Source organism: Paroedura picta, chromosome 12, assembly GCF_049243985.1.
Source record: "Paroedura picta isolate Pp20150507F chromosome 12, Ppicta_v3.0, whole genome shotgun sequence".
Lineage (NCBI taxonomy): Eukaryota > Metazoa > Chordata > Lepidosauria > Squamata > Gekkonidae > Paroedura > Paroedura picta.
The window spans coordinates 44843559-44860952 of NC_135380.1; the positions used below are offsets into that span (position 1 = coordinate 44843559).

The following is a 17394-nucleotide window of genomic DNA, read 5'->3' on the forward strand; positions in this document are numbered from 1 at the left end:
CACGCATGCGCAAAAGTGCAGTGCATATGCTATTTCGGTCGTGCACGGCGCATGCATGCCTGGCCGGGCATGCATGGCCAGGCAATCGCCCTCCCTGCTGCCGCCGGTCCCCAGCCTCAAAAAGGTTGGGGGCCACTGCTCCAAGCTGTGCAGGAAGCTCCACTCAGCAGTCGGCTGGAGCCGCAAAAGGATCCTGCACTGCCCGTTTGAAGACTGCAGCAGTTACACTCTGCTCAGGATGCCATTTGCTGTGCTCAGCAGGGGGATAAAAATAGAGGGATTATGGGTCCCCACAAGCTGGCTGCAACCTGACCTCTGGTCCAGCACCAGCTGGGTTATAAGTCACCCCCTGAGAGAACATCAGGGGGCGCTGCAGCACCCCGGTTTCTCCAGCAAGGGGCCTCCCTGAGCCCTTGAAAAAAATTGTACCCAACACTCAAAATTGTTATGAATTGCACAAGTGTTGCTCATGTACAGTCTAACACAACCTCTCTGCTGCTGTCCCTGACCTGCCACCCATTTGTCCAGCCCACCAAACAGGAAAATACCACTGCAAAAAAATCTTAGTTATAAACATGGAGGGCTTTTTAAAAAGTGTTTCTTTTGTTTGCTTCGATCCTGCTGTCTACCGTGGATGGAGTGCTATTAAACAGACTGCAGATCTTTATTTATTTACTTTCTATCCCACCTTTCTCCCCAATGGGGACCCAAAGTGGCTTATATCATTCTCTCCTCCATGTTACCCTCACAACAATCATGTGAGGTAGGTGAGGCTGAGAGACTGGGACTGGCCCAAGGTCACCCAGCCAGCTTCCTTGACACACAAGTGGAGATCTGTACTGGGGTCTTCCAGATCCTAGTCCAACACTTTAAGTACTGCAGCAAAACTTTGGCAGGGTCATGCACTGCCACCTGGGATGTGTAGTTCAACCAGGCCAATTCCCAGTTTGAAGGCCACCTGTGCTGGGCTGGGGATTTATTTATTTAAAGGTAAAGGTAAAGGTATCCCCTGTGCAAGCACCGAGTCATGTCTGACCCTTGGGGTGACGCCCTCTAGCGTTTTCATGGCAGACTCAATACGGGGTGGTTTGCCAGTGCCTTCCCCAGTCATGACCGTTTACCCCCCAGCAGCAAGCTGGGTACTCATTTTACCGACCTCGGAAGGATGGAAGGCTGAGTCAACCTTGAGCCGGCTGCTGGGATCGAACTCCCAACCTCATGAGCAAAGCTTTCAGGCGGCTGCCTTACCACTCTGCGCCACAAGAGGCTCTTTTTATTTATTTAGATTTTTATTTAAGTACCGCCCTTCCATACGGCTCTGGGTTGTTTACATAAAACGTCATGAGTTAATGACATGGAACATCACAACAAATATAGCAATCATACCATCTCAACTAGGATATTTCAACAGAACATTGTTGAACAAGACAGGCACTTTAAGGGAACCCTTAGGGAGGTCATATTTAGTCATGAAAGGGGGTTGTCAGGGGCGACCAGCGGATGCTCTTGGGTCAGTCGGCCTCAAGCAAATGCCTGGTGGAGGCATTTTGCAGGCCCTGCGAAACTGTGGGGGTTCGGGCCCTGATCTCTTCAGGGAGCTCCTTCCACCAGGTGGGGGCCAGGACCGAGAAGGCTCAGGCCCTTGTTGAGGCCTGGAAGGTGATCACCCTTAAGCTTAATCCGGAATTCAACTGGGGGCCAGCCGACCTGTTGGACTACTGGCCAGATATGGAATCTTCATGGTGTTTTCTCTGTGCCGGTTGTAGTTTCCGGATCCAGGATAAGGGTCGGCCTGCACAGAGCGAGTTGCAGAAGTCTAGAGGTGACCCAAGGTGGTTCCAAGGAAGGGGGCTGAAACCAACCAGCCCCTATCGCAAGGCCCCTGCATGGGTCTCTGGCGTGGCCTCATTGGGAGCCCCGTGGCCCCTTCTGGCCCCCCACCTGGGGACTAAAGGTCTCCTAGCACTGGAGGAGATGTGGAAAAGGGCACCAGAGTGGGAGGCTGAGGCAGGGAGGGCTCTTCCGCTTGGGGGAGTGACCTCTGAGGGGAGACCAGACCGAGTTTCCAAAATGACGCCTCGGATAGCGGGCAGGGTGGAGGGGGAAGTCCCTTTCTCCCTCTCTCCCCAGCCATGCGATGGAGCCGACGAGCAGGAGGCTTCGGACGGAGAAAAGGATGTTTCCGCTCCTTCCCCAGAGAGTCGAGAGTCCATTCCCACGCAAGGTCGTTCAGCAGAGCCTCCAGCGCCCAGCGCAGTCTTCCCGAGCGAGTGGGGCAGGCCCCGCCGCAGCCGCAGTCCGCGGGGGAGGAGAGAGGAGGGGAGGGGAGAGACGCGGGGCTGCCTTCCGAGGAGGCACGCGGCGGGTGGGGCCGGCGAGGCGAGCACGCCGCTTCCTCCCGAGTAGAGGCGCCCCGTCCCGTCCGTCCCGTCCCCTTCGCCGCCCGCTCGTCAGGCTCCGCGTGCCGGGGAGGAGCCTCCGCCGCCCAATGCCCGCCGCCCCGGCAGGCCGAGCAGGAGGAGCAGGAGGAGGCGCGGCCCGGCCGATCCGGCGCAGCCTGCCTGCCTTCCCCGCCCCGCCCGCGGCTGCCCGGGAGCCCTGGGGCCAGGTGAGTGGGCCGTCGCCTCCCTCCCGGGGGCTTCCCTGCCCCCCCCACCCGCCCAAGCAGGGCCGCTTCCGGGGACGCCACACGTGGGCGCCTGAGCATGTGCAGAGTGGGCCTCCTGCCTGCGGCGTGTGACTCCCGGCAGGGCGAGGCCTGGAGGCTTTGGGGGTGGAGCCGGGAGGGGGCGGGGAGGGGGAGGGGCTACCCCACCCCACCCCAGCAGCCCTTTGCTCCTCTCTGCCCGGGGGATCCCCAGGCTCCTCCTTGCCGGCCTGGGCGCGCTTGGGGCGAGGAGTGGGATGCCTGCTTGGGGGGGGGGAGGCCTAGCGACCCCCATCAGGAAGTTGACCCTATAATACAAGGGCCCTGCCTGAAGTTCTTGTTGGTTTCCTTGCTTATTGGTGTGTTTCACTTCAGTTATACCTGGCCCTTCTCCCAAATGTGGATCCAGAAAAGCGTATGTATTTTTCCTTGTCTCTTTTCTCCCCTCACAACAACCCTGTGGGGTGGGTTAGGCTGACAGTGGCTCACGGAAGACTTGTAGGGATTCAAACCGGGCTTCCCAGATACTGCATTCCGGCATTCTTCACCACTACCCCATGGTGGCTCTGGGACTGTGCATTGATTTCCATGGGAAAATAGTTTTTTTACAGTGATTGCGTGGCAGAGGCCTATGTGGCAGAGAAGTGGGAATCCGTCTCCTGGTGCTGCACAGGAAACTACTGGAAGAGAACAAGGAACGCTGCTCCTAGGATGCCCTCTCAGCTACAGTTTTAATCAGTGCTTAAAAAACAACTAAAAATCATTTGACTAATGGCCAATTCAAAATTCAATCCATTTAGTCCGGTTTATGAATCCAATAAATGGATTCGCAGTATGTCTCCAGGTCAGGTTGAGAGAGGTGAGCTGGGAATTCTGTGCTGAACTGGATCAGGACCATGCCAGATTCTCCGAAATTCTGGCTGTCTGGGGGCTGCTTCAGGACATGCGGGCGGCACAGGAGGGTTGGGGTTAGAGAGATTTAGGCCTTTCTCCTTGCCTGCGGTGGCTGCGGTCTGACTCCAGGCCCTGCATGTCTAGGAGCTGAATGACATGGGCCAACTCCCCAGCCACACCTGCTGCCCGCATCTGAGGGCCTCCCTACGTAGCATGTCGCATACTTAGGCCGCAAAAGGCAGACGGAGGAGGCCCTGAGTGCCTGGCCTTGGGCAGCTGCATGCTTATGGGAGCCTCACCTGCATAGGCCAGGCTGGACTGGATCCCGCTGGCTCTTGGAACAAAGCAGGGTTAGCCCTGGTGAGCACGTGGATGGGAGACCACCCAGAAAGTCCAGGGTCGCCGTGCAGAGGCAGGCCATGGCAGACCGTCTCTTGCCCTGAAAGCCCTTACAGGGCTGCCGTCACTTGGCTGTTCCTTGTCCCTGTGTGGGGTGGGCTGAGGCATGCTGGCAAGGCAAAACGGGCACTCTGTAGTGGGACTGTTTTTAGGGATGCTCTCCAGAACTCTTTGCCTGGCAACGGGGTCTCCGTGGAACCACCAGCCTCCGCGAGTAGTTTTCCGTCAAGCAGAGCAGTTTGGATAAATGAAGGCCACGGTTTGGGCTGAGGAGGCAGGGATCGTCTTTGGGTATCGGGAGGAACCCGGCTTTGCTTGTGACGGCCGCCGGGGCAGCTTGTTCTTGGCACGAAACCCTTTTCCTCCCTTCTGGGCTGTTGGGAGGATAAAATGGAGGAGAGGTTGTCAGCCATTTTGAGCCCCTGTTGGCGAGAAAGGCAGAGTACGCGTCCTGTAAATAACTAAATAAATCCTGTGCTCGGTGGCTTTTAAAGGAAGGTGGCGCAATCTATGGTAAAGAGCCGTTAGCCGTACTGGCAGAATAGATCCTCCATGACCAGAGGCAGGTACTTCTGAATAAAAGATACTTGGGGAGTTTTCTGTGCCAGGAGGTTGGCTGCTTTCAGTCAAGGGCTCTCAGGATGCAAGTGGCAGGCGTTTGTGAGGAGCTGAAAGCTGGGCTAGATGATGTTGGTCTCAGGCTGTTCTCTCTGAACTGCTGAGTCTGGAGTAATGGCTTCATTTTGTCGGGAGACACATGTCTCTCACCCTTGGCTAGTTACTTGGGCCCAGGTCAGTGGAGCTGTTCTGAGCGAAGAAACTTGGCCAGCGGAGTGTGTCCCAATTCCATGTTTGGAATCGAGAAGGCACACCCTAGTAAGCAATGTATATTTAGCTCCTATGCTCATTGTGCGCAGAAGCACGTATTTCTGGGCTCAGCACAAGGGGAGCTTCTCCTTAAACTCCTTTGCTCCTTCCTGCATGGGGCCTCTTCCCCGGGGCCAGGGCCCCTCAGGCGGCTCATGGGACCTGAGGTTGGGGGGGCTCTGCCGCTACTGTGTGTTTAGGGCAAAGCACATTTTAGACGTTTGGGATGTGCCCACCTACGTGTGAAATTTCCTTTCTCAGGGAATAAAAGGGGTCTTGCCTGGTGAAGCTCTGGACCTGAAAATCAGAGCGTTGCGGCTTGAGTTTTTCACATCATTGGTTTGCACTGCTGACTCGCTTCATTTTTGAAGTCTCCTGGTCTACCCATCCTTGCTTCTTTGGTGGCATCTTCACAAACGGCATGTTGTGATCTGTTACCAGTCCATTCCCAGAAGGGGATCCATTTTGTGGGGGCGGGATGGCAGAGAGGCCTCTTCTAAAATAGTTCTGGCCATCTTTTATAAGCTCTTGTTTTCCCAAGTAACTTTGACCATGAATGAGCAGCTGACCAGTTAATCAAAAGCAGGTTGCCTATTGAACCAAATATTGAATTACTTGACAGTGCAATCCTAGACAACCCACAGGCTTAGACTGAGAGTAATTCTGTACAGGATTGCACCATTAGTCTAGCCGATTAATTGGCTGATAGGAACATAGTGCTTTTGAAATTTGCAGAAACCTTTGCCCAGGTCATATTTAGGGCTCTGAGCAGGTGGGTGGGGAGTTTATCTGCTCGTTGCTGAAGTGAGATGATGGTAGAGTTGTGTGTAGGGGAGTCATGTTTCTCCTTGTTCTTGTTACCACTGTATGTCCACATGTCATGGAGGCATATGTGGCTATTTGATAACCAGACATGCGCCAGTGGTAACCAGGGGTGCCTTGGTCTCTGCAAGGCCATGGGTCACAGAGTTATCAACAAGGCTTGAGAGCCCAGATGGAATCATAACACGAAATAACACAATGAGATTGCAAAACAACGTTCTTGGAAGACTGTTCTCCTAACAATGCATCATGGGAGTCTGGCCAAAGGAAAGGGAGTGGACCAAAGCCAGCCCACTGCTGGAATCCATAAGAAGCCATATGTGGTGACACCCCCCCCCCCGATATGGCACAAACAGGGCTGTTTCATGACACCGAGTCTCAGTTTGCTTCCAGGCACAAGGTGCAGGTATTGATCTTTAAGAGCGTTCCAGAAGAAAGGCCTTCTCTGATACAAACTGGCCCTTTCACTCCAGTAATCTTTGGGAACCTGTTTTGGGCGCCCCAGTTATCTGAAGCTATCCAGGTGGCAACCCAAGAAAGGGCTGCCATGGTTATTGCCCTGAAACTTTGGAATTCTCCCCCCAGGGGCATTTGTCTGGGCCCCTGTCTTCCCCCAGCAGGTGAAGATTTTCGTGTTTTGTGTGGTGTGCCCCCAGTAAGTTATTGGCCCATTCTTCTTGCTTGTGTTGGTGTGTGTGTGTGTGTGTGTGTGTGTGTGTGTATATGTGTGTGTGTGTGTGTGTGTATATGTGTATATATATAATATGTGTGTGTGTGTATGTATATATATATATATATTTGAAGTGTATAAATATTATGCACACACATAGCTACATAACACTGTTTTAACGTTTGCCACCTAATTGGGTGGAAAGGAGGCATATAAATGTTTTTAAATAAATGCGTCATGGTGGCTGATGGAGTGATAGGAAACATCTGCTGTCCTTTTTTATTAAAAGCACATTGAGTTATTGCCAGTAACTGAAAGCAAACATATTTGGAGAATGGGAGAGAAGGTTCCCCTCCATGGCAATAGCGCTCCATGGCTGCTTTGACCTGAGCATGGCCTCTTTCCCACTGCCTTCCAGCCACTCTGCCCTCCTGCTGCGATTTCTTTCTGCATCTACACCCCCCCCCCAGATTATTGTTGTGCATTGAATGTCTGCAGTTTGTCTATTTTAACTGCTGCCGTTCTCTTAAAATTGGGTCACCGTCCAACCCAGGTGTGTGGGTTTGGTTTGTTTTGCTGTCAAAGTATACAGGGACACCCAGACCCAAAAGAACGTGGAATAGAAACCTTCTGTGGAAAATACTGGCATCCTGGTACAGCAAAAAGCTTTAATGACACAAACTGAAAGGTGTGTGGGGGGGGGGGGGGGAGCGCAGAAACAGGGTGCACCGCCTGAAAGGGCGACTGTGTTTTAAAGGCTTTTCGGAAAAATAGTTTCAGAGGATTCTGCCGTAAGGCAATTAGATTTGCGCACGGGAGCATCTGAGAGCCAGCCAGCCGGGTATAGTGCTCAGGAAGGGGTGGCCTCTAAGCTGGAGAACTGGATTAGATTCCCCACTCCTCCTCCACATGCAGCCGGCTGGGTGGCCTTGGGCCAGTCCCAGTTCTCTTAAAGCTGTTCCTGCAGAACAGTTCTCTCAGAGTTCTTTTGGGCCCAGCTGCCTCATAGGGTGTCTGTTGTGAGGAGATTCAAGAGGGTACCTGTGCCAGTCAGACGCAGGAGAACAAAGGTCAAGTCTAGGGCACCTTTAAGGCCAACAAAGTGGGCACCAACCACCAGCTTTTCTCCTCCTCTTCTAAACTGACCATTTGCAAGTGGGTTTTGCCATTCCACACAGTTGCAAAGTGCATTATTTACTGTGAGGGCCTAAACCAGGGGTAGTCAAACTGCGGCCCTCCAGATGTCCATGGACTACAATTCCCAGGAGCCCCTGCCAGCATTCGCTGGCAGGGGCTCCTGGGAATTGTAGTCCATGGACATCTGGAGGGCCACAGTTTGACTACCCCTGGCCTAAACGTTGGAGTTCCCCCATAGCTGTTTTAAGGGGACTCCGCAGATGGATTTCCCTGTTGTCTGCAGAGGAATTGTTCCCACTTGGATGAAAGAACAGGCAGCGCAGAAAGCCCCAACCCGGGACCAGGTAGCCCTGGGAAAGTCATCCTTGACTGGTGATTCAGCCTGATCTAAAAACTGCTCAGCCAGGGCTCATCCAACGCTGCAACACCCGACCCAGAAGCCTGCCGGTTCAATTCTGCATGGAGTAGTGGTTAGAGCGACAGGAGAGGTTCTCGAGAGCCAGGAAGGAGGAAGACGGCGTAAGCAAAAGAAAAGAGGTTCAAGCTGGCAATGCAAATAACAGTTTATTCCCACGGGAAACAGTTTCTCAAACTTTCCTAATCATCAAAACAAACTCCTCGGTATATTCCGTTTTCTGTATCTTCATCACTGATATGTGATACTCTTAATATTGTTTATAAACCAATCCTCTTTATATCAATTCTTTCCGACAATGAAAATGTGCCGCCTTGGGCTTCAGTGGTGGCCGAAGTGTGCTGTCCTAGTATCCAATGTACAGGGGTCTACAAGTATTAACATCACAATGTATAAATGCTCTTCGTTAGTCGCTGAAGTTAATATTAAGTCTCTCAGCCCCACCTTCCTCCCAGGGTATATGTAGTGAGGAGAGGAAGGGAAGGCGATTGTAAGCCCCTTTGAGACTCCTCTGAATAGTGAAAAGCATGGTATGAAAACCAACTCTTCTTTCCGAATTTGGCAAAGGGTGCTTTGACTCTCAAAAGCTTACGTCCCCAAAATCCTGTTGGCCTCAAAAGTGTTACCGGGCTGTCCATAATAGCATTCTTCACTAGCGAGGGCAGCGGTTATGGCGCTTTCCCCAGGCGCTCTGTGCCCGGCTGCCCTGGAAATTGCTCTGGACACGCCAACCGGTCCAGCGGGCAGCTGCTCAGGGCCTCCCGGTTACCCAGTAGGGAGGTCACATTTGACCTGTGCTCTTCAGCTGCAGTGGCTCTGGATCAAGGCTTTGGTTTTTACCTTCAAATCCCTGTCAGCCTTTCTCAACCAGGGTTTTGTGAAGCCCTGAAAGGGTTTCCTGAATGGGTTAATTAATTTTTATTATATTTAAAAATTTGTTAAGTGATATGACCATATATGGTCATGGTCATGTCGACCCATCCCTCCCAAAATGGCTAATGATGGGCCTGGAGGGGGTGGGTGAGTACACAGCTCTGCTTCCCAGCCATATTCTGCACAATTGGGCCACTTCTGGGGTTTCTTGAAGCCTGAACATTTCCGGGGGGTTCTTAATGGTAAGAAAGGTGAGACAGGCTGCCCTAAATGGTCTGGGACCCAGGTATCTATGGGATTGCCTCTTCAACTGCCCTCCCCAACGAGGGCAGTCCAGAAATCCCCAGCCCTGAGAGTGTCTGTTGTGGGGAGAGGAATGGGAAGGCGACTGTAAGCCGCTTTGAGCCTCCTTCAGGTAGAGAAAAGCAGCATATAAGAACCAACTCTTCTTCTTCTTCAGTAATCTCAGGGCTCTCTCAGCCTCACCCACCTCACAGGGTGTCTGTTGTGGGGAGAGGAATGGGAAGGCGACTGTAAGCCGCTTTGAGCCTCCTTCGGGTAGGGAAAAGCGGCATATAAGAACCAACTCTTCTTCTGCTGCTGCTGCTGCTTCTTCTGCTTCTTCTAAAGCTGGCTTCTCCCCTCTGCCCAATGAGATCAGGGCCCTGCAGGACTTTAAACAGCTCCACCAGGCCTGCAGGACAGAGCTGTTTTGCCAGGCCTATGGCGGAGGCCAGGAATAACATTGCTGGCCTCCCTGCCTAAAAGCTACCCAAAGGAAATTGTGATTAGGGTTGTGCGCGGCTGCATCCGAATTGGCCGCTCCGGGCCACCGCAGCCATCACCTCACCGCAGGGGGTGGAGGGAGGGTGCGCGGCCACGCATCTTCCCTCTCCCCCCCTGCGGTGAGGCGCTGGCTGCGGTGGCCCGGAGCGGCCAATTCGGGCACAACCGAATTGGGATGTCAAAATTTAAGAAATGCCACAGGGTTCTGTGTTTCTGCCCACTCCACCCCCCGTCACCTGTGGGTGAGGGAACACGGGAAGGCACCACATTCCATGATCTCACAAAGAGGGATTCTCCTCAATGTCACAGGGACAGAGCCCTGAGCAGCCGCCATGCGGCCACTCTTTCCACCTGGTGGGGCCCCCAGTTAGACGTTCTGACCCCCGTGTCGTTTTTTTAGGACTGAGCTACGTCGAGCCGTGGGCTGAAGGCCCCGTGTTGTCACATCGCCTCCCCCCGCACACACCCGCGCCCCCTCCGAGAAAGGTGCCACCTCGAACCCGGATTGCTTTGCCCCAGGAGGACGGCCATCATGACCAGCCAAGTGGTGGAGGATGAGCCGGAGTTCTACTCCAAGGCCAAGAAGTACTGGAAGGACATCCCTCCCACGGTGGATGGCATGCTGGGGGGCTACGGACACATCTCCAGCATCGACATCAACAGCTCCAGAAAGTTCTTGCTCAGGTTTATCCGGGTAAGCAAGGGTCCTGGGGATGTGTCCCAGTGCTTAGGTACTCCCTAGCCACCTTGCTTCACATACCACTACTGGTGGCATGGCCCCTGGCCAACCAGAAAAAATGTTGAAAATATCTTTGCTGGAGCCTTCTGCTCCGACCTGGGTGGCCCAGGCTGGCATGATCTTGGCAGGTCTTGGAAGCCCTGGTCAGTGCCTGGACGGGAGACCCCCAGGGAAGACTTGGGTTGCTGCAGGGAGGGTGGCAAGAGCAAACCACCTCCGAGCGCCTCGTGTCTTGAAAATCCGACAGGGTCGCCCTAAGCTGGCCTTTCCCCGGCACCACGAGGCTTTCTCAGCATCCGAGGAAGGTTCAGCTTTGTGGCAGAAAAGCAGCACCGGATCTGGCCCATCCCCTCACGGGACACCCAACTCTAAGTATAACAAGGTGGTTATTTTGACAAAATCTCCACTAAAGCCACTTAGCAGGACACGGAAGCTGCACGTGTAAGGAGTCACATGTGGAATTCACTGCTGCATGAAATGGTGGTGGCTACAAGCATAGCCAGTTTCAATAATAAGAATAATATAGTTATAATAATATTTATTTATCAGCTGCCCTCTCCCGAGGGCTAACAACAAGCACACTAAACAAAATAACACAATACAATTAAACCATAAATTTTTCCCCAGGTTAAACTTTTTCCCCAGGTTAAAACAAATTCATTCCAAACACTCCTTTCCTCTCACAAGAGGGTGATGTAGACGTAAATTTAACAAGACGGAATTGGATAAGTATTTGCCCCATGGGTGGCTGTTAGGCACAAGTAACAGGTCTGTGACAGTGAATCTCTGTCTTCTTGGAGGGCCCTAATGGGAGGGATTCTGGAGTTCTGGCCCTGCTGGTAGACCTGATGGCCCCTGTGTGACACAGAGTGTTGCCCTGGATGGGCCACTAGCCTGACCCAACATGGCTTCTCTTGTGTTCCTATAAGGTCTCTTCAAGGTTCTGTTCCTCACCAATCATTTTCTGCTGCAGGATGGGTCAGTGAAGACGGGGGTGGCCCGTGCTTTGGACTGTGGGGCTGGCATCGGCAGGATCACCAAGAGACTCCTGTTGCCACTTTTCAAAACAGTGGACATGGTGGACGTCACCGAAGACTTCCTGAACAAGGCCAAGACCTACCTCGGTGAGGAGGGGCGGCGTGTGAGGAACTATTTCTGCTGCGGTTTGCAAGATTTTAGTCCGGAGCCCGGTGCTTATGATGTCATCTGGATCCAGTGGGTCATAGGTGAGCTCTGCCACTTGGGGGGCCCTGAGATTTGGGGGGCCCTCTTCATATGACCGTACGATGCTGTCTTCTACTGAATCAGACCATTGGGTCCCTCAAAGGCAGTATTGCTGACTCAGACTGGCAGCCGCTCTCCAGGGCAGGGATGGGCAAACTGTGGCCCTCCAGATGTCCATGGACTACATTTCCCATAAGCCCCTGCCAACAAATGCTGGCAGGGGCTCATGAGAATTGTAGTCCATGGACATCTGGAGGGCCACAGTTTGCCCACCCCTGCTCCAGGGTCTCAGGCAGAGAAATGTCTTTCCCATCCCCTCCTGCCTGGTCCTTTCAACTGGAGATGCCCAGGATTGAACCAGGGAACTTCTGTATGCTAAACTAGTCCCATCAAGGCCTGGATCTCAATTGGTAGCTCATTCCGCCAGGTAAAGGTATCCCCGGTGCAAGCACCGAGTCATGTCTGACCCTTGGGGTGACACCCTCTAGCGTTTTCATGGCAGACTCCATACGGAGTGGTTTGCCAATGCCTTCCCCAGTCATTACCGTTTACCCCCCAGCAAGCTGGGTACTCATTTTACCAACCTCGGAAGGATGGAAGGCTGAGTCAACCTTGAGCCGGCTGCCGGGATTGAACTCCTAGCCTCATGGGCAGAGCTTTCAGACTGCATGTCTGCTGCCTTACCACTCTGTGCCACAAGAGGCTTAGAAGTAGGTAGGTTTGGTCAATTAGTTCCCAAAATGAAGAATGTTGCTTTTTCAAGCTTTTCAAGCTTTTCCAAATCACTTATTCTGTGGCCAGTAAGCTTTTTATTTTACTTGCAGGAGTCTCCAGACAGGTAGGCCAGCTCCTCCCCCCACCTGCGTAACCACAGCTGCCCTTCTGCAAAACTAACTTTGGTTCAATAGCAGGTGCACCATTTTTAAATGTATATATCCTTATCTATGGTTCCTCTACATATTTGTGAAACAGCCTGGGGGGTGGAACGTGTCCAGCTGTCCAAGTTGGAATAGGGCCAATTGCTGGCTGCACCCTGATTGGCCCTGCCCCTACAGCTCCCTCCCTCCCTCCCTGGATGCTAGCCACATTCCTCTAAGCTGCACCAGAGACAGAGAGAGACACACAGAGCCCTGCCAGACTGAACACGAGCCCTCATTCCCTCCTGTCGCTCCTGCTGCAAGGGAGGTAGAGAAAGACACAGAGAGGGCTGCCCCAAGCTGCTGACAGTGACACAGAGAGAGCTGCCCCTGCTGCAATGGAGGGAGAGACAGACAGACAGAGCTGCCTCACACTGCATACCAGCCCTCCTTCCCTCCTAAGAACGAGCCCTAATTACCTGCTATGCCTCCTGCTGCAAGGCACACCGAGATACACAGCGAGAGGGAGGAGAGAGAGAGACATGGAGAGAGAGACACACAGAGAGAGCTGCCCCTGCAGCAACGGAGGGAGAGAGACGCAGAAAGAGCTGCCCCAAACTGTACAGCAGCCCTCCTTCCCTCCCACAAAACTAGTCCTAATTACCTGCTATGCCTCCTGTTGGTCCTAGTGCCATAAATATAAATATTTATGATCACCCCTCCTGCAAGGTGACAGCAGTGGCCTTCAAAGGGAGAGAGGGAGGGAGAGATCTGCACCTCCCGGTGTCCCCTGGGTCCTAGTGCCCACTACATTGCTGCTTGCGATGAGCTTTCTTGATAGTATATTTATGATATTTATATAACCCCTCCTGCAAGGTGACAGCAGTGGCCTTCACAGGTTCCCAGAGACCCATACCTGGCTGTGGGGAAACCTGACGTTGCAGCCTGGGATCCAATCTCTCCTCACTACCTGTTTTTACCCCAATCAGGACACCTAACGGATGATGATCTCTCCAACTTCCTGAAGAGGTGTCGGCTCGGCCTGCAGCCCAACGGCCTCATTGTCATTAAGGATAACATGGCCCAGGAAGGGGTCATCATGGATGACGTGGACAGCAGTGTGTGCCGCGACCTGGACGTGGTCTGCAAGATCATCCGCCAGGCTGGACTCAGCCTCTTGGCCCAAGAGAAGCAGGACAACTTCCCCGATGAAATCTACCACGTCTACACATTGGCCATGAGATGAAGGCTGCGGAGGCCGGGAGAGCGAGAGACCGCTTTCCTGGAAGCCCCTTGGGGCTGTGTCTGAGTGAGGAACCTCTTCCGGAGAGACCTTTGGGGTGGGCAGGAGGCTGAGGCCACCAACCCTAGGAACCGGTCCAGACATCTTGCGGGGGCATCTTGACTGTTTTGCCGAGATGGGGTTTGGTGGGGAAGAATTCAGGCCTTTTGTTCTCCGGTAAAGCAGTGGCTTGGAAGAAAATATATTTGTGCTGTTAGCAGGCTGTGTTGTCTTGTGGATTGTGGGCAGTTGGGGGTCAAACTTACCAACATCTGACCTAGGACAGGAGCATCTTTAACTACAGCAGGTCGGTCAGACATTTTTTATACCTCCTTCATAAAGCCAAATCAATTTATTTGATCAGCAGACCTTGCCTAGAGATACAATATACAATCAAAATGCCTTCAACAGCCAGGATCTGTGCAAGGACCGAGTCATGTCTGACCCTTGGGGTGACGCCCTCTAGCATTTTCTTGGCAGACTCAATACGGGGTGGTTTGCCAGTGCCTTCCCCAGTCATTACCATTTACCCCCCCAGCAAGCTGGATATTCATTTTATTGACCTCGGAAGGATGGAAGGCTGAGTCAACCTTGAACCGGCTGCTGGGATTGAACTCCCAACCTCATGGGCCGAGCTTCAGACAGCCTGTTAGCTGCCTTACCACCCTGCGCCACAAGAGGCTCATAAAAAGGGGGGTCCAAACTGGGCCTCTCCAGATGTCCATGGATTACAATTCCCTTGAGCCTCTGCTGCTGCTATGGATTAATGGGAATTGTAGTCCATGGACATCTGGAGAGCCAGTTTGACCACCCCTGCCCTAAGCTGACCTAGATGGCTATCCCCTCATAAGAACATTAGAAGTGCCCTGCTGGACCAGACCAGTGGGACATCTAGTCTAGCATCTCGTCTCACACAGTGGCCAACCAGTTCCTCTGAAGGGCCAATAACAGGGAAATGAGACTGAGGCCTTCCTCGTGGTGCTGCGATTTAGAGGTTGACTGCTTCTGAATGTGGAGGTCCTCTTTAGTCACCATGGCTAGAAGCAATTGATAGACCTACATGCATGTATTTGATCCCTATTTAAGGCTGTCTGAGTCTGTCGCCACATCCTCTGGCAGCAAACTCTACTTTTGCGTTTTGTCCTCTCGGCATCAGTGAGGTGAGAGGCACAGGTATTCACCAAACTTTATTGGCAGCATACAGCATAGAGACACACACAACTCTCTCGAGAAGCAGAGGTTCAACTACCCAGGTTTGTTTGGCTCTCTGGAGCTCCAGCAGATGGCCCACTGGTTCTCTCTTCTAGCCTTCTGTTCAGTCCCCCTCTTGCTCCACCTGCCGCAGAGAGGGTTTCAGAATTCACAAGAGGCTGCATGGCACTTTTCACTTTGCAGTTTCCTACTTCTCACATACTGGGAAGTATGAATCACGACGCAACACACACACCACACACACAAACCCCTGCCACCACCACCACCTTTCATGCTGTGGAGACAATGAGTTACTGGGGAGGGGGACAAACTGAAAAGCACAGCTGACCACAGCAGTCTGAGGCCAGAGAAGAAGGATGGCTAACTTGGTGATGCTGGATCACTGGTGCCTCAGCTATGTGGGGTGGGGGACGCACACCATAAATCCTGAACATGTACAGATGGGACACTTCAGAGGGCTCTGGCATGTTTTGCTGAGTTCAATATGCTGTATTATATCTAATCCAAAGGACATCAGGATACTGAGAAATTCTCACGATAAGTGGGGACTCTCATACATGGCAAATAACCTCTAAATCTGAAACTTCTAATTTATAACATTCCTCGCCAGCTAGAAAGAACATTGATTTGGTTGTGGACCATTATTAATGCTGTTGGGATGTATTTTATAGCACTGGGTGATTTTAAGGTTTTAGTTGTGGTTTTAATATTGTCACGTTGAGTAGTCGTCAGCTGCCACAAGTTGGCTTTGCCGGGAGTGGGAGTGGTGGGTTAATCGGAAGAATAAACAAGCATGTCTTAATAAACACACAGATAAATAATAAGCGCACAGATAAAGACACAGCCATCTTAATAACAGAAATCCCAGGTGCAAGCGAAATAACATGCTTTTGAATATTCTCATGCAAGGCTGAGATCCACCAGACCAATATGAAGAGAAGTTTATGAGTTCTAGATGAAGATTTACGAAACAAGAAAGTTACACCTGGGATTTCTGTTGGTCCTTTGCTTGCTTTATATCAAGACCCTTATTTTGTGAAAGGTGTTTCAGCTGTTATTGACACGTGACCGTGGAAACTTTCTACCAGGCAGGGAAAAGTTAACCTGCAAGGAGTGAATCTGAAGGCTTTTCCGGCAGTGAGTGGCCTCATTTGGGAGTCCATGGACTTTGGGCTATGTCATGGTGGCTGTTAAAGTCTTGTGCCTTATCTTGTGTCTATTAATGCGATATTCACAGTATGCTGACTTCCTGTGGACTGTATATTCCTATGACTGTGTATCTTGCTTGTTTGTCTTGAATGTTCTATCTGGAAGGGTTATATTAGGCTGGGTCGGAGTTTCTCCCACACCATGTTTCTTTGAGTTGGTATTCTGTGCTGGGAAGGAAGCTGTTTCAAAAGTGGTTACTCCTACAGAGACACATTAGACAACCTCTGAGGTCCTTTAACAGCTGAGATCCTGTAATGAACAAACTGGGAAGGGACTTTCCCCTCCCAAGGGGCCAGAACAGAGATCAAGAGTTTTCCCTCTGAGGCAAAGGACATCTGAATAATGGGGTTATCCTACCACACAGCCAGAGAGGCAGGAACAAAAATTCCTTCCTCTTCTGGTCTCCTTCAAGCTCTTCTGAGGCCAAATTCTGGATTTAATGCTTAGAGTGTGCAAGATGTGACCTGCAGGAGACTGGGAACATGAGAGGATGGAAATGGGAAGAAGAAATCCAGGTAGAAATCCAGACTGGGCCTGCCAACTCTGAAGTGGAGGAACTGCCAATATTCCTTCTACCTGTGCATGAGAGGTCAGGGGCCAAGCCAGGCCTCAACAAGACGGGGATGCTGTGTCTGAAGCAGTCTTCAGAAATGTCTTTCCATCCCAGGAAAAAATATAAGGCTGCTGCTGCGGCAAAATCTTTACAGGGTTCTTAAATGTTACCAATGATAAAAGAGGATATTTTACTCTGCATTCCCAATAGGACTGATTTCTAGGAACATGGCTTTTCAAAGCTGGAGTTACAGTTCTTGGCATAGCATCGTGGCTCCTGTGGAGCATTAGGCAGTCCGGAGGAGCAGGTTCCTAGAGGTCAGGGCAGGGGGGCAAGGAGACCAAAGATGCTCAGCCAAACAGAGGCAGAACATGCTTGCGGGATGCGAAAGCTGCAGGGTTTGGCCGCCATCACAGCAGCTCCCAAAAAAGACTATTCAACCTGGAGAACCAGGCCTGATTTTAAAGTTTAGCTGGGCCACTGAGAGTGAGATGAAAAAGTCTCAAGCAGGATTTTGCAACAAAAAGTAATTTTTTTTAAGCGGAAACAAAAGTTGCTGGAACGACAGATGGGGGTTCTGGCATGACTGCAGGAGAACTGGGCCACGTCTTGGCTGGGGCTGCCCCCTCCCCCAAAGTTCCTTCATTTGCACATCCTCAAGAGGACTCCAATCCTCCCTCGCAAGAATCTGTGACTCCTGCTCACAACGTTCTTGAGAGTGACACACAGCAACAGGTGCTGCCTACAGCTGGTTCTGTGGTCCCCAAACCCAGCTTCCTGCCAGGTATCAATAACCCTCCCTTTAAAC

General features: G+C 52.0%; 1 protein-coding gene across 3 annotated transcripts; it reads left to right on the top strand.

Moving 5' to 3' along the window:
- The first annotated feature begins 2362 nt into the window (after window positions 1-2362).
- NTMT1 (N-terminal Xaa-Pro-Lys N-methyltransferase 1) lies at window positions 2363-13829 on the top strand. Of its 3 annotated transcripts, none has more exons than XM_077306833.1 (4): window positions 2363-2608; window positions 9911-10204; window positions 11223-11475; window positions 13320-13829. In XM_077306833.1, exons 2-4 carry the CDS (start codon window positions 10043-10045, stop codon window positions 13574-13576), a joined length of 672 nt encoding a protein of 223 aa, XP_077162948.1. In that variant the 5' UTR covers window positions 2363-2608; window positions 9911-10042; the 3' UTR covers window positions 13577-13829. The 3 variants fall into 3 exon arrangements, with proteins under 3 accessions (XP_077162948.1, XP_077162949.1, XP_077162950.1); XM_077306834.1 differs by lacking the exon at window positions 2363-2608 and adding an exon at window positions 2939-3062; XM_077306835.1 differs by lacking the exon at window positions 2363-2608 and having other exon boundaries at window positions 9796-10204; window positions 11223-11373.
- Window positions 13830-17394: the final 3565 nt, after the last annotated feature.

Coding starts and splice junctions, on each gene's coding strand:
- NTMT1 (XM_077306833.1), top strand. CDS start 10,043: ATGACCAGCCAAGTGGTGGAGGATGAGCCGGAGTTCTACTCCAAGGCC. Junction 10,205..11,222: donor TCTTGCTCAGGTTTATCCGG/GTAAGCAAGGGT, acceptor TTTCTGCTGCAG/GATGGGTCAGTGAAGACGGG. Junction 11,476..13,319: donor CTGGATCCAGTGGGTCATAG/GTGAGCTCTGCC, acceptor TACCCCAATCAG/GACACCTAACGGATGATGAT.